We start from the raw sequence: 15,101 nt of genomic DNA on the forward strand, positions 1-15,101 counted from the left end.
AAATTGTTACAACTATCTGACCCTGCCAGGAGCATTCAGCTAGTGAGGAGAGGTGCTGGGAGGAGGGGAGTTCTGCTCCAGCACTGGGGAGTCTCCAGAGTGCTTGCAGCTACAGTGAGAGCTGGGTGCAATTGCATTGATGGTGTATGGTACAGCAGATCTACTCACTTCAGCGCTCAGAAAATGTAGATGGCCTCTCACAGCCACACAAAAAAAGCCTTCAAGGCAGCTTGTAGCCACAGATATATGTTAATAAAATACCAGCAGTATGAAGACAGGTAGAATTTCCCCAGGTGTTACATGACCAGAAGGATTAAACTCAAGCAAATGACCACCAGGAATTTCAGCCTTTAGTTTTACTGCCCTGAATATTGTTCAAGTACTTTGAAAGCAAAGGAGGAAACAGATAAGCAAACACCAAGTATGAGCCAAAAGGACCAAGGTCATATGTACAGTAAAAGGGACATATATACAGGAAAGAGTGATAAGGCAGACAGCAATTGGAGAAGGAGTAGTAGAGTGGTGCATTTGATGCAGATGCTGATCAGAGGGAGGAGGAAGCTTTAGGGTATATCTGTAAATATGTAGAATACTGCAAATTAATACCTGTTATTTGACAAAGACTGAAATAATAAGATGAATCTGCCTGTTCCACCTGTTCAGATAGAGGTACCAGGCTGAGAAATGACAGACAAGTTGCCAGTCAGAAAGGCTGTAATGAGAAACTTTGGTTGCTGAGGCATCAGGCAGACTGGAGCTGGTGACCTGGGAGAAGCTAATGGGAGGGTTAGTCGCTGGAGGGTCTGAGGCTGGGCAGTCCTGAGGGCATTGCTGCTTCTGGGGTCTTGCAAATTACCTTTTGGAATTGATTTTTCCATGAAAACCAGTTTGGGAGGATTGTTTTAAAGTTTTTCATCTAGAAAACAATTAGATACACAATTTATTTAAAGGGGTTTTTTTTCAACAACCAATTAAAAACATCCCAATGAGCATTTCTGTGTAGGTAAAAACATTTCTGGCAAGCTTTGCAGTTTGCTCCCCTTGGACAAGGATACAAGAGCCTGGCTGTTACAGTGGAGCAGGCAGCATCCAGACTTGTTGCTGTCACCTGCCTACCAGGCTGAAAAAAGCTGGTGACTGTTTTGTGTTGCCTGTGGCCAGCTCCAGGCTTTGGCTGGATGAGAGTTGACCACACTGCTGTGGGAGACCTGAAATTATGCAGCTGGAATCCAAACCCTGATTGTAAACTGCTGTCCTGAGTCTCCAGAGAGTCTGTTTGGTGCCATCAAATAAGACCTGTCTGCTTGTGCTGCAACAATGCTCCAGGCATTTGGATGCCAGGCAACTACACATTCAATTTTGGAGGTGCAGACTTCGATTAAATCCAGGATTTACAAAATAAAATCAAAAGTAATGGGAGTCTAGGAGGAAAGGCACAAGCAAGGAGAAATGTCAGTAAGTTGTGAATCAGCAGAATTGGCCTTTTCACCTCTTCTCTTGGAGTTTTAACAGAACTAATGTCATTAAAACAACTAAAAAACACAGGCCTTGGCAGAGAAGCATCTTTATCTGCTCTGGGAGCCTTGTTCCTCCAAAGCTCTGCAAATGTTCACAAGTGCTACTGTGATTTGCACTTTCATCAGCAGAGTATTTTCTGAGGACTTTGGTTGTCCAACAGCATTGTCTCACAGAGGTTTAATTGATGCTCCTACACCCCAAACCCACAGAGAGCTGGCTAGTGCTATGCTTCATCTGCTTTTATGAACTATGAATGCATGTCCAATTTCTCCTTCATTTCACCTTCTTGAGGGCCACTGATGGTGCCTGAAATGTGCCTCTTCTCTGTGTGCCTGTACTGTTTTTTTACCAATGTGGATGAAAGAAGCAAACCATCTTTATTCTCTGTGGATTTCTCTAACAGGCTGGGCTGCAGACATCCAGATCTCCAAATCACTGTCTAGAGCACTAGTGTGCAAATTGCTGCAGGAGCAGGGGTTGCTCTGCTCTTGCTGAACCCCAGTGCTGCCTCCCAGTGCTCCCACTCACCTGGCATTGGGGAGTCATTGTTTCTTTTATCAGCTTTAGGTTTATAAAGAATGTATAAGCCAGGTCTGTGGTTGGGTTTTTTTTGAAGACAGCATCTTCAATACAGAGAACCAAGATATTTCTACATTTAAACTTCATTGCAGCAAGATGGTCATATTACTGATGACAGCATTGTTTAATGTGTTAATAGAGGTCCAGGCACACACTGTGGACTTGGTTGCAACCATAGAGTCACCTTTTCATTCTGAAAGTGATGAATGGTTTAGGTGTGGTGGGCAGGAAAATAAAGCCTGTCAGTAGAAGACAGATGAGGGCAGCATTTCCCTGTAATGTCAGGGCATGCATGTTCCTCTCAGAGTAGATTTTCATATTCTGTTGGCTGTTAGTGTCTAAGCTCTTTCCAGAGGGGCCTTGCCAAATGTTCTGGTTCTTCATATGAAATCTGGGAGTCACGTTGCTTGTCAGTATGCAGAAAGTATAGAAAAAGCCAGAAGTAGTCTTTGCAACTCTGAGAACTCATTTATGTTAAAGAAGTTTGCTCCCCTTTTCTAATGGTTTCTTTAACATTGCTTGCAGTTTATTTTGGTTTGGTTTTTTAATAACTATGTGCTGTGAATAGCATATGTGATTTTTCCCTGTTTTTTGAAAGGCAAGAATGACCACAGTAGCCACTGGCAACTCTGTTGATGAAATAAAGGTGCTGCAGAAGTGGGCAAAAGTCCTGTTACTATGTTTCTCCATGTCGATGCTATAGTTTCCTTCTCTGTGATACCTTCCCCTGTCATGATCAGGCCCGGGGTCTGATATCTACCATGATACCTCTCCATGTGTAATTTGTTAGCCAAGAAAAAGACATATTCCTCTAATTTCTTCATTTATTCCTTTTCCTCCTGAGTAACTTTCTTGAGAAAAGCAGAACAGTGCAGTCTGTTCCAGACATCTAATATGAAAGCACTAAACCTGGAATGATTTTGCTTGTATATCTTAGAATTTCATCTGCTTTTTCCATGGCAACATCACTTGGCAGCCTGAAGCTACCCTAAGTTAAACAAATGCAGCCAGGAACCCTCATCCTTAGCCCCAAAGAGATGACCTTGCACGATGTGCTCTTCATCCTATTTCTACAATACAAGCCCTTGAAGTCATCCAATTTTCCCAGACGATATTCTCATCAACCTCTGTGTGAACTTGGTGACACCATCCCTGCTTTAGCCACTTCCTTCTCCAATTTATCTCTCTTTTTAAGAATCTCCATTTCTCCAGGTATTTGTACCTTTGTGAGATGTTTTACTGAAGTCTAAGCAAATGAGTGCTGCCTACCTAATATAGGAAGCACACTGGAAATATTTAAAAGCTGTGTAGCTGAGGGGCTGGGGGATTTAGTTTAGTGGTGGGCTTGGTAGTGTGAGGTTAGGGCTTGGACCTGATGATCTTAAAGGCCCTTTCTAACCAAAATAATTCTATGCTTCTGTGATTTGTGATATCCTCTATTCTTGAACAAATTAGGCTTTCAGTAAGACAGCTCATTGCAAAGGCTTTGTGCATGTGTTTCCATGACAGACACAGTCCAGAAAATGCAGGACTGATGTGTATTATTGTTGAAAAAGTGAAATCCTCTTTAAGTAGGATGTCATTTCTTTTTCTGCAGCTCCTCAACCCCCTAATCGTTATATATCTTCTCAAGGTGAGCCTCTCATTTCCCTTAGAGGACAAGGCATCTTTTAGGAGCTGCATTTCCCTGATGACTCCTTTGGTCTCATAAAAGTTACTGGGAGTAAACCTACCTAGAGGTAGGCTGTGTCTCACTCAGGGGTGTTTGGAAGAGTTTTACAGCATCTTTAGAGAGATTGTTAGGACAGAGTTCATAAGTCTATGGAGACACCTGGCCTTGTTGTGGGCTATTGTAGTGTGCATTGCTGGGACAAACCCCTCAGAGTGGTGGGACTCCCAATGTTACTCAGATGTGTTTGCTCCTGTATTGATTGGATACATGTTCAGCCAGTCATTAGAAGGGGAAATTTGACCCCAGAGTGCAGGGGCTTGTAAGTAGGTGTATTGGCCTGATGGATGGTACATGACTTCTCCACAGGAGCTGAAAAAAATGTAAGTCATCTTTATATTAAAACAAGTGTGGGGAAAAGGTTTCTTTTTCTCCTAAACTGTTGAATACTGCACTGAAAAAACTCTAAATGCATCTCTTTTTGAAGACAATGCCAATTTTTCACAGGAAAGAAAATCATTAAGTGACTGGGGAAACAGGTATGGAAAAGGTTTAAATTAAATGGTTCTCCAGACTCTTGAGTCAAGGTGTAAATTGTCAGGATTCTGGTGGTTTGGTTTTCCTTTCAGGGCTTTGCACATTTTTGGTTTATGATCCAATTGTGGCCTGGTGCAAAGATCACCAGTGCATTAATCACCTTGATTGTAAAATCTGCAATTTCATCACAACATCCTGAACACTGGAAGATTTCCAGTGAGTCCTGGGAGCTTTGCTGCTTTTATCTGGCTGATCCTCCATGATGAAGCTGGACTTAGGCAGCTACCTCAGGTTTCAGCCCCTTGGTAGGCAACTGCTGCATGTGCCAGGTCACCCTGTACTGGAGGTGATGTGCCATTTCATTGTCTATGATCATCCCAGACCCTGGGAAAGGTCACACTGTGGCTTTGCCAGAGCAATGACTAACTTTTGTTTTGCTCCCTTGAGCTTTGTCCTTCTGACACCGGTTGTTATAAATCCTACACTTTGTACCCAAGGCACGTCAGACCCATCCCCTGTCCCTCTCTAGTGTTTGTTAGCAGAGGTTGGCTGCTTTAGGTGCAGATCACAAGCTCCACTGAATTTGGTTCTTATCAGGACAATTCTGGGTCCAACAAATATCCTATTGCATTTTAGTTAAAAACCTGCAGCCAATGGAAAGGAATGAAGCAAGTGTGGCAAGTGAAGCAAGTCCTCTTAGACTACAGTAGCTTTCATTGTCTGTAGGCACTTCCATTGCCATCAGGAGAGGTAGGAGTGGGTTCTTGTGCTGTTCCAGAAGAGAACTGGCACCTTAAGCAGTAAAGCATCCAGGCTGTTAATTGGGGTTTAACTCCTCTAAGAATAAATGTGCTTAATAGCAGAGAAGATGAATGTTCCTAGATAAGGATCATTTGGAGATCCTTACTCTTGCAATGTTGGGCACCTCTGCTCAGACTCTCACACTCAGGGCCAAATTCTGCTCATCCTTGTGTTAGTGGCAGAGAAAAGCTCAATCCTTTTCACCTGAGGCAAATGACTGCTCCTGTTGTAGAAAATGCCAGTGTGTTACATCAGCTACCTTTCCCTAATAAGAATCTGATGCTAAATTAGGCAAGGTTTACCAGAGTCAGTGGAGTTTGTGGATTTGATTATTTTTGTTTGTTTTTTTCAGTAGTGTGGCTTAGTGTCTTATTTATGGTTGCTAGGCAAGATTTTTCAAATGGTCACAATACCACCAAATTGGAGGGAATAGAGACAATATTGGTAGAAAATGCAAGACCTTTCAGTAACTGGATAGAGAAATCATGGTTTTATGTTATTTTTAAGCAAAGCTGAAAGAGGAGAGGGACTTCTTCATTGTCACTGCTGTACTTTAGAAGATGCCTTGTTTTATTGATAACACTCCAGATTATGAAAAAAAGGAATCTGAGTGTCCTGAAGTGATTAAAGCCTCATGCTGGTGCTTGTTTTCAGAGCTCTTTGAAAACCCTTAAAGCACAGTTTTGCTGTAAGATGCTGTGTCTGTTCCCTTGATTTGACTTGGTCGTGGTGAGAAGTAGTTAAGGAGCTTTTAGCTTCTTGGGATTTGCATTTGACTTTCCTAAGGGTAGACTATTTCCAAATATGGGGATGATGTGACTCACCTCCTGGAGAGAATTGAAGCCCTGGGAGTGCAACTCCCTGGGTACCCTGGAGAGGAGGGATGGGCTCTTGGGCTGGGAATCTGCAGGTAAGTGAGACATTTCAAAGCAATTTATTGCTCTTGCTGTGTTAAATTGTGCTGCTGGTGAATACACAGTTTCATGGTGGAATATTTCCTGACTTACTTAGAATTTCATGAGCATCGAGCCCATCCAGGACTACTTGTTTATCTCCTCTAGGAAGAAAGACAGAGCTCTGCTGCATATTTAATTAGATGGGGGGAAGGCAAAGAATTTTAAGATAAGATTATCTTCTGCTCCTCATCACAGCCTTCATGCAAAAAAAGTTTGCATGGCATGCAAACCACAGCCTGATGGTAAGCCATTTGATTTTGAGGACACTGCACATGAAAACAGGCTTAAAGAGTAATACTGCTTTCCAGTTGAACACTCCTATTAATGCTTTTGTGTATATGACCAAAGAAGTTAGTTGTGCAATCTTGTGAAAATCAACCAGGAGATGTAATGTGATGAGGAGGAACCTGGAACTTCTGGAGGAATAAACTTTCATTGCTGTGTCTGTTGAAGCCAGAAAACAGAGCAGGTGAAGAGAACCCAACTCCAAGTCTCTCATTACTGCAATAGGCTGACAATAACCAGAGTTAAGGTACTGGGAATGATGGCATAAAGTCAGCCACAATCAAAGAACTATGGATTTTTACAAGTAGCAAATGGATTTTACATTGCCTTCCAGGTCCTCTAAGAGGTTTGTGTATATCGAGAGAGGGGAAGAATGGCTGCTAGTCCCTGCCTTGGAGGCAGCTGTGAGAACAGAGTTCAGAGTCCAAGGTGGCAGAAGGGGTGTGAAGATGTGCAGAACCAGGATGGGGTACTGTCAGATTTTGTGTTTAGCTTTCCATCTTCAGTGTTGGCACCAGTAAACAGAAAGTGCTAGAACTCCAGATCACTCTTGCACAGAAAACAGAAATGCCAAAAGTCTGCACCATTGCCACAGCTGCAGACCACACTGAGCCAACCTGCTCCTTTGTAACTCAAAACCCTTCAGATCTCTGTTCTCCCTTCACAGGGAGGGTCAGAGAAAGCCTGGGAGATGTCTGTATAGCTAGTCAGTGTGTGAGTTGCTCTCTATACTGTAAGGGGCTTGCTGGGGTCCCACTCTCCTCCTGGCAGAAGGATGTAAGAGGAGGATAAGATGGTGTTTTAAGCCTAGTTTTGCTAATTCTGCATTTCTGAATAAGTTGTTACTGTTATACTAGAACTGTCTGCCTGTGAGCTTAGTGGTTATGAAATAGTGGTTGCACTCTGCTGATGAGTCACTGACGGGTACCAAGTGATTACTTGGTGAGAGGGTGAATGGATGAGCTTCATGAAGATGTTTTGTAACCTGGGCAGGGCAGTATGTGCATGTACTGGGCTAGACACAAAACATCTCTAAAGACATCTAAGTCTGCATACAAGGTTATCTTGGTTTAAGGGCATTCTGCATCTCTCTGCTGTTCAAGAAGGGATTCAAGATGCTCTGGGTCAGACAGAGACCCACAGTGCATGAGGGAAAGCTTGATTTCCTAACACAGTGGTGTCTACAGCTTTTTATTCTCTTCCATTCACTGCAGTAAAACTCACCCTGGCATTACACATTCACAGTGCTGGAGAAATGAGTAAAATTCCGGAGCGAGTATCCACTTTTGTGGTTTCCTGAGTACCTGGCATAATAATGCTGGCATAATATATCCTGAAGTGTTTTGTAGGGTTTTTTTTCTCACAGTAGATGTGATTAATACAGCTGTAGCTGGTGTTTAGCTGGACAAAACAACTGGCAGCCCTATGGTGGATAAGCACTGGAGACCTGTAAACCCTGTGATTTTCTTCACAATTGAGAAACAAAGGGATAAAATAAAAATTGTCTCTTTTTTTCACCTCTTCAAATCCATAAGCAGACACCACATAAAGACTGTCACTTCTGCAACAAGTGTTTCAGAGAGTGCCTGTGAAAATGACAGTGCTCTAGTGCTCTGCAGGGCCAGAGTCCCCTGGCTTCAGGCAGCTGCAGCTGCGAGGTGGACATTGTGGCAGCACGGCCTGTCAACTGCCCCCAGACCCTCCTGCCTCCCTGGCTGAGGGATGTCCACAGCTACAGTGCCTCCTCTCTATTCAGCAGCCCTTCTGCAAGGTGAGAAGGGGGCCTGTAGTGATGCTTAGGGGTGCTGAGCCCTGTAAAGCTCATGCTAGAAATACACCTTTGGTCCTCACACCCATCTCTCCCCAGGGGAATTCTGAGCAGGATACAAATATCCCCAGTGACTTTACCAGGTTTCTCATCTGCTTCTTCCAGCATAATCACATACACTGTTTTCTGCTTGTTTGCAGGTCTCATTTGCAGCTGGAAGCTCAAACCACCATTTATTTTCTGTGTGGGTTCCTAATCTGGAAATGGATCTCATTTGCTTTACTAAATTATAAGCAAATTAAGCTGAACACATTTCGTTATGTCCAGCTGCATTGTGGAGCTTTCATGAAAGGGGAAAAAATGTTTGTAATTGCTGTGAGTTTCTTCTTTCCTCACTATCAATATTTTTGTGTTCTCAAACCATCATAAGAAGTCTCTATAGATGGCAGAGTTCTTCCTTGAGGCCGGGAGCTGGGTTGCTGGAGTTGAATGTCTTGCACCTTTCATCCTCACAACCCTTAAAGAATATCCTTGCCAACATCCTGAGCTTTAGTCCTCCCAGTTCCTCTCCTGGCTCTTAGAGACACTTTGATTGTCTGCAATATTACATTTGATAATATTACTAGATAGTTCTGAAAATCTTCCCTTTGGCAACAGCTTCTTCCTTTTCAAATGGAATCTTTTTCCCTAGCTGTAAATCAGTTTTAGAACCTTGTATGTCTAAGGAGAGTAAATACCCTGCTGCTCCAAATGAGACAAGTAGTTTACATTTTTGCATTTCCATTTCCTCACCCATCAGGGAGAATTTTGTGAAAAATGTAGGAGAAATGTCCAAGTGATAAAATAGCATTGGTTTTGGTTCATTCTCTGGCTAAAAGAGCTGATGTTATAGAAAACATCCAGCACTATCCAGACTTTGTGGAGATTGAATTCAGAGAGGGCAAATACTTTATAGGTGCTGCTACATTTCAATGCTGGTTTTACTGACTGACAAATACTACATCACCTGAGGTTCTGGACATAATTTCTTAGTTTACTGATTGAAATATATCTGAGATACATCTCTTTGCTGGGAAAGTTTGCAGCCTGGATGTGAGATGGACTCATGTCTACATTTTCAGCCATGAGCATTGGCTTTAGTTTCCTTCTGCCAAACCACATTTATTCTGAGACAGGAGAAGCACTGTTCCTCTTCAAAAACTGATGTGCAAGATGATTTTTTTTAGCTGAGAACAATTCAGAACTCTAACAGCTTAACTGGCTGTTATAATTGGCAGTCACTAAGCCTGTCTTTCGGGAAATACAGCACACTGTCCTATTTTAGTCCTACCATAGTAAGAACTGAGACTCTAATGTAAATACTTATTGCTCTCCTGAACAGGTCCATGGGCTTGAGCACCTGGGGCAGAGCCCAGACTAGGCTTGAGCTGGCCCAGGGCGTCCTCTGCCCGCCCAGCTCACAAGGTGTGTTTTAGTAAACAGAGGTGATAAGTTTGACTAGTCACTGTGACGCCAGCAAAACCTGTTGGCAGCCAGGCTGGAAATGCTACTCCCTTCTGACAGGAAGGGGTAGTGTTGCATTGATAACTCCTAGAAGCAGCCTTCTAGGCCCCTGCCAGCCGCCTGCGTGCTGCCAGGCCAGTGGTGGGATGCTGTGGCGGCTGCTGGGTCGCAGCCCCCGGCACTGGTGGCTGGTGGCTCAGCCAGACCTGCACCCTGCCAGGGCTGTCGGCAACCAAGGAAAGAGTGCCCAGGACACGGCTTTGCAGACACCTGATCGAGGTGAGTGGAAAGGCTTTGGTGGCTGTTTCATGCTGCAGTATGAAGGGAAAGGGCATTTGCAGGAAAAGATGAGAAAATGACCCTTGTTCTCTCTGCCCAGACAAGGAGCAAATTGAGAGCTCTGGTTTGCACAGTACCCACAGATAAAGCCTTTTGAGTTAAATAGTCCTCTTTCTGTGGCAGCCAACACAAAAGCTTACCTTTTGTCAGAAAATCTGTTAATGTAAAAACAAATGAACAAATGCTCCTCCTCCTCGCCAGGTGCCAGGTTTTGGGAGGAGGATTGGTGCATGGTGATGACAGCTGATTGAATGTGAGCCAACAGTGTGCCCAGGTGGTTGAGAAAGCCGGTGGCATCCTGGCTTGCATCACAAATAGTGTGGCCAGCAGGACCAGAGCAGTGATTGTTCCCCTGCAGTCATCACTGGTGAGGCTGTACCTCAAACATTGTGTTCAGTTTTGGGCCCCTCACTATGAGAAAGACACTGAGGTTCTGGAACATATCCAGAGAAAGACAATAAAACCGGTGAAGGGTCTGGAGCACAAGTCTGATGAGGAGCAGCTGCAGATGAGGAAGCTGGGGATGTTTAGCATAGAGAAGAAGAGGCTGAAGGGCAGGGTCTCCCTGCCACTGCCCTCATCATTGCCTGCCATTGGGCTTGTTTCCATCAAGAGGAGACATAATCCCTTTCTCACTGTGCTTAGGGTGACAGCATGCTAATGGCATCACTGTGGTAGGCTAGTGAGATATAATGTATCATCACTTAGAGTACAGTAAGATGCTACACAGTTTGCATGAGACAAACTGCCAGCTTCCCACCAGGCTGCATTTTAACAGGCCTTGTCTGTCTATCAGCACTTTCAAAAGGAGATGCTGTTGAGGAGTTATTAGTGTTGCTGGCAGTTTGCTTAACTCACTAGTGGGGCCATTTAAAAGCACGATGCTAGCAGGCTGAGAGCATGATGTGGCCTTGGGTGACTTCAGTCTCAAAATCCCTTCCCTCCCTTAATCAGGAAGATCTGAAAAGGTTTTTAATTTTTAAATCTACCTAAACTAAAGGGAAAAAAATCCAAAATGAAATAAACTGCAAGTGTAACAAAGCATCTCACACCAGCTGCTGAGTCTTTTTGACAGTAGAAAGCACATTTGGCTCTCACAGAATAGAAAAGCACCATTCCAAACCTTCAGTCCTCTTCCCACTGTAACGACAAGTTTTTTCCACTTCTTTAAGCTTAGCCCATTGGTTTTCTCTTATGAAATCTCTTACAGGTTACAAAGCTTTCAAAATTGACAGGAGGCCTACAGATTTTGATAAAAAGGTGTTAGTATGGGCAGGACGCTTTAAAAAGGAGGAGGACATTCCCAAGCATATATCGTAAGTATACCTGTTTGTCTGATGCTTTTGGATGTGAACATGCTGAGGGTACACTCAGTCACTTCATCTGGGTCGTTGATGAAGATGTTGAACAAGACTGGCCTCAAAACTGACCCCTGTGGAACTCCTCTGGCCATAGGCTTCCAACTTGACTCGGGTTCGTTGATCACCACCCTCTGGGCTCTGGCATTCAGCCAGCTCTTGATCCAACTCACCATCCACTCATCCAACCCACACTGTCTGATCTTTCTAATAAGGATGTTATGGGAGACAGTGTTAAAGGCCTTTCTGAAGTCAAGGTAGAGGACATCCCCTGCTCTCCCCTCATCTACCCAGCCAGTCATGCCATTATAGAAGGCTGTCAGGTTGGTCAGGCAGAATTTCCCCTTGGTGAATCCATACTGACTCACTCTGACAGCCATCTTTTTCTTCATGTATTTAGAGATTACATTAAGGATGATCTGCATAAATGCAAAAATGCTGTATAACTTTTAAAGATAAGTTGGGGCTATACACAGCTTTGGTGAGAGACATCTGCAATAATCTCCTCACATCTCTGGGCATTGTTGGATAGATGCTATGAGCCACACATGGGAGGTGGTGGAGATTTCTCTGTGATGACTGTGGCTGTTCAGCTGCTTGGGAAGATAAACCTGCATGGATGATGTAGTCCTCTACTCCAACCCAGCTGGGTCAGATTGTGGTGTTGGTGCCAGCTGCTTGGCAGAGGGCTATAATGCAATGGGACAGGGCTGCAATGCACTGCCTGCTGCTGGGATGGGGACATGGCCACAGACCCACTCACTACTTGCTGTGCCTCTTCACTATGTGAAAACTCTCTGTTGCTCTTAGCCAAAATGTCATGCACGTGCTTTTATTCCACTGAGGATGGCATTGCCTGGCTCTGGTGGCACAGCCCCAGGGTCTCCCGGTGATGTGCATCATGCCATGAACTGCCTTACAGCGCTCAAAGTCCCCTTGGAATTCCAGTATCATGAAAGACTTCCCTGTCCCTGTCATTTTTTAAGTCACTTTTCAGTCTCATATGCAATAAAAGAAGGCAGAAGAGCAGGATTTGCTATTCACGTTGTCACTGATGACTTGGGAGCAGGAATTTCCCACCTGTGTGGGAAGGTGGCTAAATCCTTCCTCCATTACCTAATTTTTTGAGTCCTCCTCTAAGCACTTGCAGAAAGAGAAGGCTGAAACACATTGTTACTTTAATAAGCAGTTGCTGGAAGACCTGAGGATTCATTATCCAGCTCCCCATGATCTCATTTCACACATGCTGCTGCAGGATGGAAACTCTGCTCTATCCTCTGCAGGTCCGAGGTCCTCGACGCTGCAAGGAACAGCGTCAGGATAAAGGTTTGCTACATCATGATTGCACTGACCTTGCTGGGATGTTTGGCCATGGTAATCACAGGCAAAGAAGTGAGTATTGTTTCTAGGTGAACTGATCCACTTAACATGTGCTCAATGTATGGTCTTTTTGTAAATAAGTGCCTGGGTGGCAGATAGGTTTGAGAAGTCTGTATAAGCAATATTGGCACAGGATCTGTAACACCTCGCTCTCTGGAGGTGAAATTGGCATGTGGGAGCAAAACTTGATGGTTAATATATTCCTTCTGACCCACTTTGCCATTAATTCATGCAGTGCAGTGCTGTGTATCATGCTGTCTCAGCAAGAGGTCAGGCCAAAGGTTGTGGAGTAGCTCAGGCAATGTCTGTGGTGCCTGGTCCTGCTCTGCCTCTGTGACATTGAGGCTTCAGCAGTCCTGCCCCCTAAGCCTGCATGCCACCATGGCCATGAGAAGCTGTGACACTTGCTTCTTCCCATCCCTAGGTGGGGAAGGAGAGTCTCCAGCCTGACTTGCATGTCCCAGTGGACCTGTAAACAATTTATAGTGTAATTTTCCTGCAAATGCTGGGAATTTGGTAAAATGAGGGAATCACATTAACTTCTATCACTGCAAGATATCAAATAAGGACAGTAGGATGTCAAAGCAAGTGGTGCAAACATGGGGAAATGTAGTGGTGGGAAATGTGTGCTTGCAATGATTCCCAGCATTTCTTTTCAAGGCTGCTAAAAAGGACCATACGCTGCTGAAGATGAACATAGAAAAGAAGGCCAAATGGAAGGCTGAAGTGGAGAAAGATCAGGAGGCAGCTGTTGGGAAGCCACAGTGATTTGGAACAGATTTCTTTTAGCAGCAGGACATAAGTGATTTTCACACGTGGCGCTTGTACCAGTCTTCATTTCACTCTTCAGAGCTTTTTCACTGAAATTCTCTCAGGACAAAGGTTCTACTCCTTAAAACAACACTCTATACAAACTGAGAAACTTCTATAGGAACTTCACCAGCTGCTTGCTGTGGCCTTTGGTCTTTGGCACTGAATTCATCTGAAAGACATAAATCTCTTCTAAACTGGAAAGTGTGGCCATGGGGCTGTCTTCTTGTAGCCAGGAAAGATGTGGCCTGACAACAGAAAACATCCCATTCTGTGCAATGCATCTAGGGCAAACAGCCTTGGCCAAAGTCACCTAGGGCAGAGGGGAAAAGGAGTCTGAAATATGTTTTCCAACCACAAAGAGGTCAAGCATCTCTACGTCTGGGTCTGCTGCCATCACTGTACCTCCCTCCATCCCCAGCCCCTTGCAGTATCCCGTGGCTGAGGAAGAGGGGAGATGTGAGTATGAAGAGGGACTGGGAAGATGAAGTGAGCAGACTGTAACATCTGATTTGGACCAAAAGAAGCTTTGGGCCATAGGAGATGGTTGTGATGTGGTTTTGTTGCTGCAGGGCAGCCTGGAGAATACATGCCTGGTGCAGGGATCCTGGCCTGGAGGCATCTCTTGTCCTGTTGCACCTCACTGGTTCTGATTTTTCATCTTCTGCTTCAAGTCACTGTCATGAAAGTTCTCTAGCACTTGCTTACTTGTGATTTGAGTCAAGAGTAATTGTTAATACATAGTTTGCTAAAACTAGATTCTTTTTAATCATCATGGTTCATTAGCTCATAATAAAACAGCTGTCCAATTACATCTAAAGCAAACCCATCTCTTCACAGCTTCATTTAAAGTGTCACCAAACATTCTGGGATGATGTTAACAGATGGGAAAGATTCTAATGAAATATTGAAAGTTACAGTTTCATGAAGTGTTTAAACTTCAAGGCAGTCTGCAGTTCACTCTTGTGGGTGCTGATGCTCTGAGCCTCTGTGTATCATTCAGAACTCCAGTGTCCTGAGCATCACACCAAGGTTTGGCCTTTGCAAGGTTGCACACCCTGTGGGGGGACTGTGGTGAGGATGAGGACTGTGTGTGAGGGGATGTTACATCTGTCACAGCTCACTGGCTGCAGTTGTTTTTTTCCAACTCACAGCCCAGTGCAGAACAGTTCACCAAAAGTGATGTCTGTTCCCTGTAGTATTCCTCACAAAGTACATCTCAGGGAAGTGAAAATAATGTTCTAGGACAAGCAGAGAGTGAACAAGTCTCTGCTGAAAAGGCACTTTTGCCTGCATAGATAATATGGGCTTTTTCATTTTACATGACCTCCTTTTCTTGGTTAGTGCAATAAACAGCAAGAATTACCCTAAAGTTAGTGCTCATCTGGGGATAAACTAACACAGCTCTTGGTCATACTCTCAGACTTTGTTTTGTTTTGAATTCTTAAATGGCTTTCATGTGATCTTTTTAAGCAGCAGCATGTAATACTTAAAGGAACCCACTTCAATGCTCATAAACAAATGTACATTTATGTCCTGAGCTTCCCTGGCTTAACCAGGGAAGGAGATGACCATAAACACAGGTAAAGAAACAGCAA

The 15,101-nt window shown here is 44.1% G+C and overlaps 1 protein-coding gene across 1 annotated transcript; it reads left to right on the forward strand.

Annotated features, from left to right (window-relative positions):
* Positions 1–9,346: 9,346 nt before the first annotated feature.
* LOC104551902 (protein FAM162A) lies at positions 9,347–14,299 on the forward strand. Its single transcript, XM_010202905.2, has 4 exons — positions 9,347–9,895; positions 11,166–11,271; positions 12,597–12,705; positions 13,354–14,299. Exons 1-4 carry the CDS (start codon positions 9,763–9,765, stop codon positions 13,459–13,461), a joined length of 456 nt encoding a protein of 151 aa, XP_010201207.2. The 5' UTR covers positions 9,347–9,762; the 3' UTR covers positions 13,462–14,299.
* The last annotated feature ends 802 nt before the right edge of the window (positions 14,300–15,101 follow it).

Source organism: Colius striatus, chromosome 13 (assembly GCF_028858725.1).
Source record: "Colius striatus isolate bColStr4 chromosome 13, bColStr4.1.hap1, whole genome shotgun sequence".
In the NCBI taxonomy this organism is placed as follows: Eukaryota; Metazoa; Chordata; class Aves; order Coliiformes; family Coliidae; genus Colius; species Colius striatus.